The sequence below is a fragment of the Cydia pomonella genome, chromosome 9 (genome assembly GCF_033807575.1).
Source record: "Cydia pomonella isolate Wapato2018A chromosome 9, ilCydPomo1, whole genome shotgun sequence".
Classification (NCBI taxonomy): Eukaryota; Metazoa; Arthropoda; class Insecta; order Lepidoptera; family Tortricidae; genus Cydia; species Cydia pomonella.
Window position 1 is genome coordinate 9,646,080 of NC_084711.1, and position 16,092 is coordinate 9,662,171.

Here is a 16,092-nt window from a genome sequence, read left to right on the forward strand (position 1 = left end):
ACTACAGCTATCAATCCCGAATTATTATCTATCATGACCACAAAATGCCACGTTCTCGTATCGTTATCAATTATAAGGTTGATGGATTGATCCCTGATGATTATTAACTTAGTAAGCCTGCAAATTTCAGCATAGTTTCACTTCAACATTTATGGTATGTTTGATGGATGAAGTTAATACTTTTTTTTTATTCCGTGTAGTATTTCATTATTTTATTCAGTAGGGTAAAAACTGTCATAAACATCTACGAAAAGTATTTATTTCTTCATGCGCAATAACAAAACATTATTTAGAGAGTTTTAAATTCATTTACTAGACAGCTATTCGTATTCACATTCATCACGTACAAAAAATAAAGGGGTGTAAATATATCTCTGAAAATGTAACAAGGTAACATAACGTGTGTTGATCTAGACGAGGTCAGTCGAGCAGAGACAACAGCGAGCGGGGCGGGGACCGCGGCGGGGGCGGGGGAATGCTACGGGGGAGCGCGGCGGCGGCGCGCGCGCCGGCCGCACAGCAGCCGCTGGAACGCGTGCCGGAACTCTGGGCTGAACACCGTGTAGATGACCGGGTTGAGCGTAGAGTTGAAGTAGCCCAACCACAGCGAGAACGATGTCAGCACTGGGCTCACTTCGCAGTCGCCGCACGTCGGCATTAGTATGGCCAACACGAAGAACGGTAGCCAGCAGGCCACAAATGCGCCCGTTATTATTGCAAGTGTTTTCGCCGCTTTCCTTTCTCGTTTCGAATCGGCGGCTTCTTTCGGCTTTCGCCGCACCAGCGTTGGGTAGTAGGCGGCGGCGACGGCTCCGTAGCCGGTGGTTGGTGGGTCTTGCTCGAGGCCATTTACGCACGACTGCTTTTCTGGACTCGTGTTATTTGATGATACATTGGTGAAACCGGTGGTGGTGGTTTCGGAAATAGTGGGCAGCGGCCGTCCTATAACGGCGACGACGGCGGCTGCAATTCCGCCGCTACCGCCAGCCGCGACGAGCGCTCCGCCCGCCGGCACAGGTGGCGGCCCGACGCCGCCGCGGGCCGTGGCTCCTCGCCGTCTGCGTATTCTCTTTCTAGCTGTTTGATATATTCGCCAATACAGTATTAATATAACTAGCACTGGCACGTAGAACGAGGAGGCTGTTGCAAATATTTGGTAGCCCACATCTTGACTAACGAGGCAACGTAGGTCTTCAGAAACCCGTCGGTTCCAGTCGGGGTCCTTCCAGCCCAGTAACGGCGCAATGCAGACCATAAAGCTGACGACCCACACACACGCGATCATGGCACCTACCCGCTTCGCGGTTCGTGCATGGATGTAATCTATATTTGTCACAGCCCAATACCTATGGACAAAACAGCAAGCATTAAATGAGGTACCTACTTTTAAATAATATCCAGACATAAAAATGTCTAACCCAAAAGGGCCTAACTTAGAAACTCGTGGGTTGCAAACAGCCACAAAAACAAGCATTCTGTACGTATCAGCCGTAATAGCCTAAGTATAGAAAACATATTTAATTGATAATCGTATTCTCATGTAATTAATTCAAAATAGAAACTGTTGCTGTTAAGCCTTCTAGGCCTGGAAGGTCATAATAAGGCTGAAATAATTTGAATTTGTATTAACATAATGTATTTTGTATAACAATTTGTAAAGTTACCTGTCCAGAGCAATAGCGACAAGATGCAATATGGAGGCGGTGCAACAGAGGACATCGCCCGATGTCCACATGTCACAGAGCTCGGGGCCCAGCGTCCAGCGCTGCGCCACCTCGTACACCGCGCCCAGCGGCATGACCAGGCACGCCACCAGCAGGTCCGCCACCGCCAGCGAGAGGATCAGCTGGTTGGCCGCGCTGCGCAGGTGCCGCTCCAGCAGTATGGCGGCTATCACGAATACGTTACCTGATCAGATAAACAACAAAATATGTTGCAAATGTATTGTAAAGGGAATTAGAAGAGCTGAGGAAATGCTACGTACCAAGTACACCTACGTTTGAATAAAAATCTTTATCTTTTTGCTTGTCACTATGCCCTTCACTTTCGCACTTACATACTTGTTAGAACGTGACAGGCATGGTGAAAAATGATAAAGAGCCGACCATCTTAGCCCTACACAGGTTAGCATACAAATGAGGACAATATTTTTTTAGTTTTTATGTCGTTGGGTTTTTATGCGCTTGAAGGGGTTAAAAATAAGTTGCAGAATATTAAATATCTAAAAGTATATAATGATATATAAATGAAAACTGTTTGCTTTATAACTAGACATTTAATAACATTAATTTTGTGTAGTTTCGTTACTTAAATGAAACAAAGAATTAGAAGTCTTACTAAAGATTTCAATGAAAAACATCTATTTTCGATGGTAAATCCAAAGCATACAATTCGGTACTTCAAAGAAAACGGTACAAAGCCTTCCAAACAATGAATCTGGATTACCCGTGCCAAGCGATTAATGATTTTAATTAAACATCTATAATTAAATTTGTATGACAACAGATTACGAAATGTACATACCTACAACAGTAGCTAGAATGAGTAAGCCGAGAACAACAGCCTTGGCGGCGGCGCGAACGAGCGCCGCAGTGGAGTCGAAGGGCGCGGACGAATCCCACCAACTGGCGTTCGAGATCTCGGTGGCGTTCCATTCGGGAGCCCATTCCGTCGAGTTCCACGAGTGGTTGTTGGACCCCGGCAGCCGCAGGTACAGAGCCTCCCACTCCAGCAGGTCGCCTCCGTCCGCGCCCCCCATGTCCCCTCACCGAGACACCGCGCCACCTGCTGAGAAATGTAACTTAACATATGTTGCCATTAGATCCGACCCGCCACTCATTTTATCAAGGAAAGTGACGTCGCCTGTGTCTAGGACACAACAGCAACCTTGCTGCAGTCACCATCTGTGACCTTTACCAACAGCAATTTACTAATGCTAATCTGCACAGAGCGCAGGCTTGCTAAAAATATATTGTTAAGGACCTGATGTAATATTTCAATTTTTGCATTTTTGGATTTTAAAACCGGGTACAAGTCTTTTAGATAATATAATTGTACTGCTTGCTTATTACTTGCTTAGGCCCAATGTAGGCATCTATACTTCTTCAATTATATTTTAACGTGAAAACGTATGTATAGCTTATTTGTGTAGATGTGTACTTACTGCTTGTGTTGTATTTTTGGAGCAGGAGGCTCAATGCTCGGTCCACCATTGTTATTTCTAATTTATGTAATGCTTCTGTTCCAATCTGTAAAAGAGGTTTTATTGTTAAAATAAGTTACGGTAGTCCAATGACTATGGGCGTAGTTATAAACCATTGTTTAAGAAGGATATTTTTTTGCAATACAATGTTTTATAACTGATGGGTGAAAACACTTCAATTGCTTAATTTAGTTACAGCTATAAAGTCTAATTAATACGCCTCAGTAGGATGCAGTCGTGTATCCGAAAGAGAACGTAAAAAACTAAATATTAATGTATTACATTGCCTAATATTAACATCTTAACAAACCTATGTGTTACCTACACGGAATAGTTATGCAATGTAATTCCGATGTAGTACAGATATAGGCTAATATTATTTTGTGTGCCATTTCGTAGCTGTTTATGTTTGGCAAGCACGGTCGCTCTCTATGCATTATATAATGCCAGTCCCATGTATTCTATTACTTTGGAATAATTCATCTATGTTGACCTAGATCGTTGACATCTCAATAACACGAGGTAGGCAATCTTAGATTTCCTAGTTCTGATGCAAACTAAGCGACTTGACTGGGGAGATGTAATTTGCGGTTACGTCTCTATGAGGCGACATGTGCGTGGCTAATTGCATTATTAATACGGAGCTAATTATGTGGCAGGAGGTTTCTATAATTACAATTGTAAAAGCGAAACTTCGATAATTTGAATTCTTAGAGACACATAATATTGTTTCATTTAAAGATTTTCAATGAAAATAGAGTAACTTTGACTATCAAATCGAACATTTATCAGTTTTAGATTTATGAGCACAGTTCGTTTGTTATTTTTTATAAATTTGGTGTATGATAAGCACAAAGTCGTGAAATAATATTTTGTCTTCAATAATAGATAAAATCTGAAACATTTTTTTTAATTTAGTGCTAATTAACAAATTAACACTTATAACTATTACAAAACTTTGCCACACGGGGAAACAGTTTGTTGGCGAATGAAATACACTCAATTTATACGTTTATACTTATACTATCTAACCTAATTTATTTATTTATTTATACTTTATTGCACATAAAATATTAAGTACAAATGGTGACCTTAATGCCTTAAGGCATTCTCTACCAGTCAACCACTGGGTCAAAAAGAGACTTTTGTTAGGTGCAGGCTTTGTACTTGAGAATAAGATATTACCTACCTACTATTTACAAATTAAATACTAATTAATATAATATAATGAAATCATAAACTTAAACATATACTTTGTATGATATACTTACATAAATATCTACATATATACATTATACATGTACCTACTGTGAAACATTACTTACATCTGTCAGATAGATGCTTGCGCAACATGCGCTTGAAAGTGAATTTACTTTGAGCTTTATATACCCATTAATATACCCAAGCACCATGAAAACGGGTCACCTTGAGTGCACCTCAATTTAGTGCACTTGACTACATTTGTATAAAAACGTTCGTCTGAAATTGATCCGCTCAAGTTTAATCAAGTTGAAGCGTTTGATATTTCCGTTTACCGAACAAAACTTGTTCATCTTAATACGGAGAAATGGGATTTAAACAAAATAAGTGCAGTAACATAAATATATTTATTTAGACGTTTGCAGTTATGATCATTTGTGACACGTTATGCACTACACAGTACAGTACCCTATTTAAGGTAAACCTCCGAGTGTTCGTCACTGGCCCAGATACATTATCATCTTTAAATTTACGTCAGTAGCTACAAACATGATAGCAGAATGTCAACTCTTGGGCATTAGCATGTCAAGCACTGGGACGTTTACCTTATAAGTTAATAAGTCTAAATCGTATTGGTTAAATTCTCGTGTAATGTATAAAGATCAGAATATGAACTAAATGTTGCCACAGTATGAAAACTCAGATTAAAAGTTATTACCATGTTTTCCCTAGAGACGAATTCCATGAACTTTCTTAACGATGCCATTAATGATCTTGTCACGTTGTTGCCTGAGTATTGGGGATCGTTATGTGCTTTAATTATTATTTTAATTTATTTGTTTAATGGTTCAAATGTTATTACTCTAAACGGAATAAACCTTTAGGGACGATTTTCACAACATGGGGACATTGGCAACGCTACGGGTTACAGGTGTAGTGAATAATTTTGTTCTCTAGGGGCGAGGTGACGTTCTTGGCGACGCCCATGGTCTTAATACAAAAAGTACTGAGGTTGACTGAAATAGGATGTTAAATACGATGGCAAAGAATTGTTCACTACATCTGTACGGCGATAATTACTTATCGTGCTACAAGTGTATTATATTATATCATACTACTCTCAGCATATCGCAGTCTCGTACGCTTGTATAAATTAAGGTAACATCCTTATTGCGACTGCAGCCGCATTACTACTTAAGCGTTGCTAGATGCGGGAAATAGATGATGTTACTATAAAATTTCATGATAAATTGATTGTCGGATTAAGGGTTCTAATCGCGACAGCAATGGGGCATGGGCAATATTTAGAAATTATAACGAAAATTGAAGATGACATCTCCCATTTCCCGCTGCTGCAATGCTGTAGAAGCTGTGAAGTTTCTGTAGCCGATACTTACACCCACTCACACATCCGAATGTGACCTTTATACATGCACGCGTTTTTGCACTGAGATTAATATCGTGTTTAAAAAAATGTATTCGCCGGATAACTGTTTATACAATTATAAATTTACCTGATTAATTAAAAAAAAAACAAAAACATGCTGTATATTAACAGTTTAATACAGATTTTCAATAAAAATATATCGAAATAGAATATGAATCTTATAATTTAGTAAGAGGATTATACTCATAGATCATAATTATTTAAATGTAGTCTTCTGCGATACTGTCATCGGTCAATATTAACACGTTGAACGCCATGGGGGGCACCGGCGACCTCACGAAGTCAACTGCAACACGCCATGGGGGGCACCGGTGACCTCGTGTTAAACCTGTTTTAAGACGTTATCCTGCGCCGCGTGTAGCAGTTATAAGCAATGCGTTGTATGCAAGGGACCGGCATGGCGCTCGTTAGTAAAACGGTGGCTTGGGACGTGGGTGCAGTTAGTGACATAGTAGATTTGTTGAAAAAATGAAAAAAACAAGGCATTTTTTTCAAATCACAGCTTTAATTCTATAATTTATATAATTAAGTATTTGCAATAATTATATAATTAATAGAAATTGATTTCAATTATCTGGAGATACACGACAATTATCAAAAAATAAGAAAAAATAAATTTCCCAATGCAGACACACACCTGATACATGCATTCCACAAAAAAACATCATAAAAACCCAAAATTAACAAAAATCAACAAAAACAGCGTATCTTCTTGAACCAGTAGCAGGAATTGCCAAACCAAGCTATTGTCACACAATGCCAAAGCAGTTAAATTTTATATTATAAGCATATTTTAGTGGGTGCGAATGTGACAGTATAATGACCGGCACAGTGACCGGCGTGGCCGGCGGGGGGACCGGCGTGGCGTCATGGTAACGGTTTTTGAAATATGAACTTCACAGCGCCACGGGGGTCATCGGTGACCGCGAGTTTTTTTTTTTTTAATAACTTTTTAACTAAACCTCCAATAACAAAATAAAATATATATCTATATACATATCAAAGTAATAATTGAATTTACATCAAGTTTTTTTTTAAGAAAAAATGAATATTTTGGTCTGGCGTTTAACGTGTTAATTAATTACACCCTCGAGAATACTAAACTGTAGCTATAAGGATGTAAGTTATTAATTATTATTGATTTCATTTCCGTTTTCGTTTCAAAACGAATCTCCAGAAATAAATCTCTCGTGCCTATTTGTTAACCTACCTTTACTAAATATTAACAAGGTTCTTCTCAGAAAATTTATTAAATGAACTTTGAATAATAATCCTTGTTTTCGTTAAATAAGCTCTATTTTTGTTACAAATGGCGCCAGTCAGCTGGGGCGAGGAAAATAATCGTGACTCTTAAATTTAGCGACTAATTAATTACCCATTCTGAATTAGCTGTACGTTTACTCTATTTAAAGTATATAATGAGGTCATGGTCGCTGTTTGATAAACAAGCTTTTACAATAGCTACCTAGATAAAAAAATAAACCGATTGTAAATAATAATAATAAATAATAATTTATGTATAAACTTAAAAAAGTAAAATGTGAACTGATTATAACCGAGCAAAGCTCGGTCGCCCAGGTACTGACGGAGTTATAAGGTAACAAACGAAAAAAAGCAACCGAATTGAATACCTCGTCCCCTCCTTTTGCAATTTTGAAGTCTGTTAAAAAAGAACGACACGCTAATTGTGTTATGAATTTTCTGAAGGAATTGTTTGCATGTTACCGATATTTACTACCAGTCTGAAAATTGGCAAAATTAAGTCAAAATGTTTACAATTTATATCTCGTCGTGACTTTGATGAAACATGTTTTCGGATCATATTCTAACGGCCGAATGGGTTTCATCTGCTGATCGTATTTGGCACAGATCCCGCAATGAGTGCTAAATCTACTTTTGCCACACCACTTTGCGAAAAAACCAGCACATACAAAAATCAGCACTAATTCTAAACAAAAAATACCTATTGTTATTAGATTGGATAAGTTCGTACGGATTTTAAGTCTAGAAACCGATTCTGTTATATGGATTAATTTTATATATTAAATAAGAATGTCAATTAAAACAAAAAATACTTTGCTGACCAACATCAGATTTAGTTGCCGGACGCTAGACAATCAACATCTCCAGCATCACCTGAGGATGCCTCGTAGTAAAGCAAAACACCTGTCGGTTGTACTTTTGGTGGAGGTTTGTTATGTGTTTGCGTATTTTTTTGCACGGTTACGGCGTATTAGTTTTGTGGTGGGAGGGTACATTAATTGCATACAAAAATACGCATGTAAGTAAAACGGGTTAGCACTGATTGACTAGCTTGTTATTATTTCTTTGATTTGCAAAGTGTTTTAGTTAATAGGAATTACCGCAAAGTAACGCCTCATTCTATTAATTAAGAATGTCAATGTTATATTTGGGACGCTTAAGGGTAATCTTATAACTTATAATGAATTTTGTTTTAGGTTGCTATTGCTACGTCTCTGGGGGCACGGTAGTGCTCCAGCCAAGACGAGCCAAGCGAAGCGCAAGGGCACTAGCTACCTTTTCTCTAAGCGCTTTCCTTAGTCAAAACATGTGGCTTAGCCGTTTTGCTACCGTCACATGGGCGTAAGGTGAAAAGTTTATTCACTATTCATTACTTTTTCGCTATAGATTTCTACAATAGTTCATGCAACGAAATGGCCAAGCCACAATTTTGACTAAGGTGTAGAGTTTGTGAAGTTAGGGCTTGAAGAGTTAAAAGGTTTGCTCTACATGAGATCTGATAAACTTTTTGACAGTACGAGCGTTATGGTTTTGTCGTGGCAACATTTTACATGAAATGTTTTTGGTGGTATCGCTTTATTAAGTAATAATAATACTTTATGATACAAATGCGAAAAATAGGGTTTTCGCAACCAGTGGCGATGAATTAAAATACAACCGAAGGGAGTGTTTTTAATCGAGTATCGCACTAATGCAGTAAAGTAGTGCCATATATACTTACTGTAAATTTATTTATTTTTATATTTATTTGCAACAATGAAATACACCGTTACACAAAAGATGCAGTAAGTATAATAACATGAAACCTAGGGGAGTATAAGTTAAAAAATCTTTATCCAATTGCCGTATTGATTTCGCAAAACAAAACGACAATTTTATAGACATGCAGTGATCCGGAGCTTGCGCGCAATCAGCTCATCCCGCATGTTTTCTTTCGGGAGCTATGACCCATAATATACCGCGTCGCGTCGTGCCGTTTAAGACGAGTCATCAATATAGGGAGAGAGAGCACTGACTGAGATTGCCTTTTGATTTAGTGCTTGTAAGTCCTGCCATTAAATTTTATTTGACTTTCAATATTTGCAACGTATGGGTAAATAATAGGTCAATTGTGTACCAAGGTACAATTAAGTACGGTGAGCTGCGAAATTGCATGGAGAAATTATGAATGAATTCATTGATAAAGTCGCCATGCACTTTTAGGGCTGATGGTACCAAGGTTCATACGATGTAATTATAAACCTTGGTACACGATTGTATAGCAAATAAAATATTTATATTGAGTACAAAAAACGCACGATACCTATATCAAGAAAAAGTCCGTTAATACATAAATGTATTTTTCTATAGTTCAGATTTAATTAAAATTATCATTAAAACATTTACCATAAATTTTGTAGCATTTTTGGTGTAGCAGTGTTGGGTTAAAATAATCTGTATACCTTTATGAACCTTAATTGATCACCTTCTAGAAAAAAATATCAACATTCCTTTAATTACATATAATACATGAGTACTTAAATACCTAGAAAACATCCATGACTAAGGGACAAATATCCGTGCACATCACACAAATAAATGCCCTTACCAGGACTCGAATTCAGAGCCATCGACTTTATAGCCCATGGAATTGGTACATTTTACCTAACATCAAATGAGGTAGTTCTGTTTTTTTAATATGTTGGTAAAGATGAAATGGTAATAACAAATCCAAGTTTTTGACCTCGAAAGCCCTTGGGACCATTGTAAAGTACATGAAAATCCGTTAAATTTTAGGATTTTTTTCAGTTTTTGTAAAAAAATTCCACTAAGAACCGGAGTCAAGGCAAAAGTCACTATGGACACTTTTAAGAAGATAATATTTGCAATTAATTGACTATAATTTAGTCTTAGTAAGCCAAATAGTTTCTAAGATACGGCTTTTCAACTAACTAAAATTTTGAACTAACTGTAACTGCAAAAAAAGTTGTACCAGCACTTGTGGTTGAGGGAAAGCAGGACTGAAATGCTCAGCTATTTGCAACTATAGCAATGGTCAATCCTGCGAGAATATACAGGACCGGAGATGTGTGCCGACATTGAAAAACCATTCATTGATAATCCACCATCAAATGACAATTTCGATCGGCCTGATCAGGTTGACGATGAAATGCTGCCGCACACGCTGGCCCCAAAACGAGTGCTGTGGATCCAAAGCACAAGCCTGGTCCATCAAAGATATACAAGAGATACGAGTTATAACAATTTCCCTCGCTGTACTGTATATTATACACACTATGATCCGAAGGGCTTTCGAGGTGGAAAACTTGGATTTGTCATTACTAATTCATCACTATCAATATATATAAAAAAAAGAACTACCTCATCTGATGTAAGGCAACACCTCTTTTCTGGTATGATTTCCATGTATTATTATTTATTATACGAGGGCTGCCTTTTAAGTTCTGTCGTTTGCAAACCTCCCGCGATTTTATAAAAAATTAAACCGTCAAGAGCATGTCGGGCCATGCTCAGTGTAGGATTCCGTAGTTACCTGTCCGTCACAATAAGCTAAATTGGTAAAGCTTAAAGTATAGTAGATTGTTAGCCAAAGGATGAAACGGTACCTTTCACGCGAGTTAAACAAATAGGCAAATTTGCATAATCAGTACCTATATAATTAAGGTAAGAAACTTACTTGCAATCGGAGACTGCATGTCTAAAGATAAATATCCCATAGCGAAAAACATTTAAATTGCTATATAGATGAATAAAACACATATATTAGCAAACTGCAGTAATTTTAAAATGATTTGGTTCATTAAAGCATGAAAAAGTAAAATATAACAATAAGTCTCTAGGACTTATTGTTATAATGCATCGTACATGAGTGCAATAAACGAATATGAATATAAAATTAGCGGGATTGCCTCTTACTTTTTAATTTTTACTCTTTCTTTCTAAAACTGCCAATAGTCAACGGCTTTACTCATACAGCCAATGAAACTGTTTTAGACAAATTAAATATTTAATAAAAATAGAATGAGTAAAAGAAGCAAATTTTTACATGAATAATGCCAAATAATTTTAACAATTATAAGTTAATAAGTCTAAATCGTATTGGTTAAATTCTCGTGTAATGTATAAAGATCAGAATATGAACTAAATGTTGCCACAGTATGAAAACTCAGATTAAAAGTTATTACCATGTTTTCCCTAGAGACGAATTCCATGAACTTTCTTAACGATGCCATTAATGATCTTGTCACGTTGTTGCCTGAGTATTGGGGATCGTTATGTGCTTTAATTATTATTTTAATTTATTTGTTTAATGGTTCAAATGTTATTACTCTAAACGGAATAAACCTTTAGGGACGATTTTCACAACATGGGGACATTGGCAACGCTACGGGTTACAGGTGTAGTGAATAATTTTGTTCTCTAGGGGCGAGGTGACGTTCTTGGCGACGCCCATGGTCTTAATACAAAAAGTACTGAGGTTGACTGAAATAGGATGTTAAATACGATGGCAAAGAATTGTTCACTACATCTGTACGGCGATAATTACTTATCGTGCTACAAGTGTATTATATTATATCATACTACTCTCAGCATATCGCAGTCTCGTACGCTTGTATAAATTAAGGTAACATCCTTATTGCGACTGCAGCCGCATTACTACTTAAGCGTTGCTAGATGCGGGAAATAGATGATGTTACTATAAAATTTCATGATAAATTGATTGTCGGATTAAGGGTTCTAATCGCGACAGCAATGGGGCATGGGCAATATTTAGAAATTATAACGAAAATTGAAGATGACATCTCCCATTTCCCGCTGCTGCAATGCTGTAGAAGCTGTGAAGTTTCTGTAGCCGATACTTACACCCACTCACACATCCGAATGTGACCTTTATACATGCACGCGTTTTTGCACTGAGATTAATATCGTGTTTAAAAAAATGTATTCGCCGGATAACTGTTTATACAATTATAAATTTACCTGATTAATTAAAAAAAAAACAAAAACATGCTGTATATTAACAGTTTAATACAGATTTTCAATAAAAATATATCGAAATAGAATATGAATCTTATAATTTAGTAAGAGGATTATACTCATAGATCATAATTATTTAAATGTAGTCTTCTGCGATACTGTCATCGGTCAATATTAACACGTTGAACGCCATGGGGGGCACCGGCGACCTCACGAAGTCAACTGCAACACGCCATGGGGGGCACCGGTGACCTCGTGTTAAACCTGTTTTAAGACGTTATCCTGCGCCGCGTGTAGCAGTTATAAGCAATGCGTTGTATGCAAGGGACCGGCATGGCGCTCGTTAGTAAAACGGTGGCTTGGGACGTGGGTGCAGTTAGTGACATAGTAGATTTGTTGAAAAAATGAAAAAAACAAGGCATTTTTTTCAAATCACAGCTTTAATTCTATAATTTATATAATTAAGTATTTGCAATAATTATATAATTAATAGAAATTGATTTCAATTATCTGGAGATACACGACAATTATCAAAAAATAAGAAAAAATAAATTTCCCAATGCAGACACACACCTGATACATGCATTCCACAAAAAAACATCATAAAAACCCAAAATTAACAAAAATCAACAAAAACAGCGTATCTTCTTGAACCAGTAGCAGGAATTGCCAAACCAAGCTATTGTCACACAATGCCAAAGCAGTTAAATTTTATATTATAAGCATATTTTAGTGGGTGCGAATGTGACAGTATAATGACCGGCACAGTGACCGGCGTGGCCGGCGGGGGGACCGGCGTGGCGTCATGGTAACGGTTTTTGAAATATGAACTTCACAGCGCCACGGGGGTCATCGGTGACCGCGAGTTTTTTTTTTTTAATAACTTTTTAACTAAACCTCCAATAACAAAATAAAATATATATCTATATACATATCAAAGTAATAATTGAATTTACATCAAGTTTTTTTTTAAGAAAAAATGAATATTTTGGTCTGGCGTTTAACGTGTTAATTAATTACACCCTCGAGAATACTAAACTGTAGCTATAAGGATGTAAGTTATTAATTATTATTGATTTCATTTCCGTTTTCGTTTCAAAACGAATCTCCAGAAATAAATCTCTCGTGCCTATTTGTTAACCTACCTTTACTAAATATTAACAAGGTTCTTCTCAGAAAATTTATTAAATGAACTTTGAATAATAATCCTTGTTTTCGTTAAATAAGCTCTATTTTTGTTACAAATGGCGCCAGTCAGCTGGGGCGAGGAAAATAATCGTGACTCTTAAATTTAGCGACTAATTAATTACCCATTCTGAATTAGCTGTACGTTTACTCTATTTAAAGTATATAATGAGGTCATGGTCGCTGTTTGATAAACAAGCTTTTACAATAGCTACCTAGATAAAAAAATAAACCGATTGTAAATAATAATAATAAATAATAATTTATGTATAAACTTAAAAAAGTAAAATGTGAACTGATTATAACCGAGCAAAGCTCGGTCGCCCAGGTACTGACGGAGTTATAAGGTAACAAACGAAAAAAAGCAACCGAATTGAATACCTCGTCCCCTCCTTTTGCAATTTTGAAGTCTGTTAAAAAAGAACGACACGCTAATTGTGTTATGAATTTTCTGAAGGAATTGTTTGCATGTTACCGATATTTACTACCAGTCTGAAAATTGGCAAAATTAAGTCAAAATGTTTACAATTTATATCTCGTCGTGACTTTGATGAAACATGTTTTCGGATCATATTCTAACGGCCGAATGGGTTTCATCTGCTGATCGTATTTGGCACAGATCCCGCAATGAGTGCTAAATCTACTTTTGCCACACCACTTTGCGAAAAAACCAGCACATACAAAAATCAGCACTAATTCTAAACAAAAAATACCTATTGTTATTAGATTGGATAAGTTCGTACGGATTTTAAGTCTAGAAACCGATTCTGTTATATGGATTAATTTTATATATTAAATAAGAATGTCAATTAAAACAAAAAATACTTTGCTGACCAACATCAGATTTAGTTGCCGGACGCTAGACAATCAACATCTCCAGCATCACCTGAGGATGCCTCGTAGTAAAGCAAAACACCTGTCGGTTGTACTTTTGGTGGAGGTTTGTTATGTGTTTGCGTATTTTTTTGCACGGTTACGGCGTATTAGTTTTGTGGTGGGAGGGTACATTAATTGCATACAAAAATACGCATGTAAGTAAAACGGGTTAGCACTGATTGACTAGCTTGTTATTATTTCTTTGATTTGCAAAGTGTTTTAGTTAATAGGAATTACCGCAAAGTAACGCCTCATTCTATTAATTAAGAATGTCAATGTTATATTTGGGACGCTTAAGGGTAATCTTATAACTTATAATGAATTTTGTTTTAGGTTGCTATTGCTACGTCTCTGGGGGCACGGTAGTGCTCCAGCCAAGACGAGCCAAGCGAAGCGCAAGGGCACTAGCTACCTTTTCTCTAAGCGCTTTCCTTAGTCAAAACATGTGGCTTAGCCGTTTTGCTACCGTCACATGGGCGTAAGGTGAAAAGTTTATTCACTATTCATTACTTTTTCGCTATAGATTTCTACAATAGTTCATGCAACGAAATGGCCAAGCCACAATTTTGACTAAGGTGTAGAGTTTGTGAAGTTAGGGCTTGAAGAGTTAAAAGGTTTGCTCTACATGAGATCTGATAAACTTTTTGACAGTACGAGCGTTATGGTTTTGTCGTGGCAACATTTTACATGAAATGTTTTTGGTGGTATCGCTTTATTAAGTAATAATAATACTTTATGATACAAATGCGAAAAATAGGGTTTTCGCAACCAGTGGCGATGAATTAAAATACAACCGAAGGGAGTGTTTTTAATCGAGTATCGCACTAATGCAGTAAAGTAGTGCCATATATACTTACTGTAAATTTATTTATTTTTATATTTATTTGCAACAATGAAATACACCGTTACACAAAAGATGCAGTAAGTATAATAACATGAAACCTAGGGGAGTATAAGTTAAAAAATCTTTATCCAATTGCCGTATTGATTTCGCAAAACAAAACGACAATTTTATAGACATGCAGTGATCCGGAGCTTGCGCGCAATCAGCTCATCCCGCATGTTTTCTTTCGGGAGCTATGACCCATAATATACCGCGTCGCGTCGTGCCGTTTAAGACGAGTCATCAATATAGGGAGAGAGAGCACTGACTGAGATTGCCTTTTGATTTAGTGCTTGTAAGTCCTGCCATTAAATTTTATTTACTTTCAATATTTGCAACGTATGGGTAAATAATAGGTCAATTGTGTACCAAGGTACAATTAAGTACGGTGAGCTGCGAAATTGCATGGAGAAATTATGAATGAATTCATTGATAAAGTCGCCATGCACTTTTAGGGCTGATGGTACCAAGGTTCATACGATGTAATTATAAACCTTGGTACACGATTGTATAGCAAATAAAATATTTATATTGAGTACAAAAAACGCACGATACCTATATCAAGAAAAAGTCCGTTAATACATAAATGTATTTTTCTATAGTTCAGATTTAATTAAAATTATCATTAAAACATTTACCATAAATTTTGTAGCATTTTTGGTGTAGCAGTGTTGGGTTAAAATAATCTGTATACCTTTATGAACCTTAATTGATCACCTTCTAGAAAAAAATATCAACATTCCTTTAATTACATATAATACATGAGTACTTAAATACCTAGAAAACATCCATGACTAAGGGACAAATATCCGTGCACATCACACAAATAAATGCCCTTACCAGGACTCGAATTCAGAGCCATCGACTTTATAGCCCATGGAATTGGTACATTTTACCTAACATCAAATGAGGTAGTTCTGTTTTTTTAATATGTTGGTAAAGATGAAATGGTAATAACAAATCCAAGTTTTTGACCTCGAAAGCCCTTGGGACCATTGTAAAGTACATGAAAATCCGTTAAATTTTAGGATTTTTTTCAGTTTTTGTAAAAAAATTCCA

The 16,092-nt window shown here is 36.6% G+C and overlaps 1 protein-coding gene across 2 annotated transcripts in view; it reads right to left on the bottom strand.

Moving 5' to 3' along the window:
• Positions 1 to 239: 239 nt before the first annotated feature.
• Positions 240 to 16,092, bottom strand: part of LOC133521298 (5-hydroxytryptamine receptor) — a 59,091-nt gene continuing 43,238 nt past the window's right edge. The window contains exons 2-5 of one of the 2 annotated variants that reach the window (XM_061856179.1): positions 3,164 to 3,248; positions 2,524 to 2,784; positions 1,665 to 1,908; positions 240 to 1,346 (exon numbers count right to left, since the gene is read on the bottom strand). In XM_061856179.1, the coding sequence (XP_061712163.1) occupies positions 479 to 1,346; positions 1,665 to 1,908; positions 2,524 to 2,758 (1,347 nt within the window). In that variant the 5' untranslated portion in view covers positions 2,759 to 2,784; positions 3,164 to 3,248 and the 3' untranslated portion in view covers positions 240 to 478. Of the gene's footprint in view, positions 1,347 to 1,664; positions 1,909 to 2,523; positions 2,788 to 3,163; positions 3,249 to 16,092 lie in introns of both variants that reach the window. The other variant, XM_061856178.1, reaches the window with a different exon arrangement.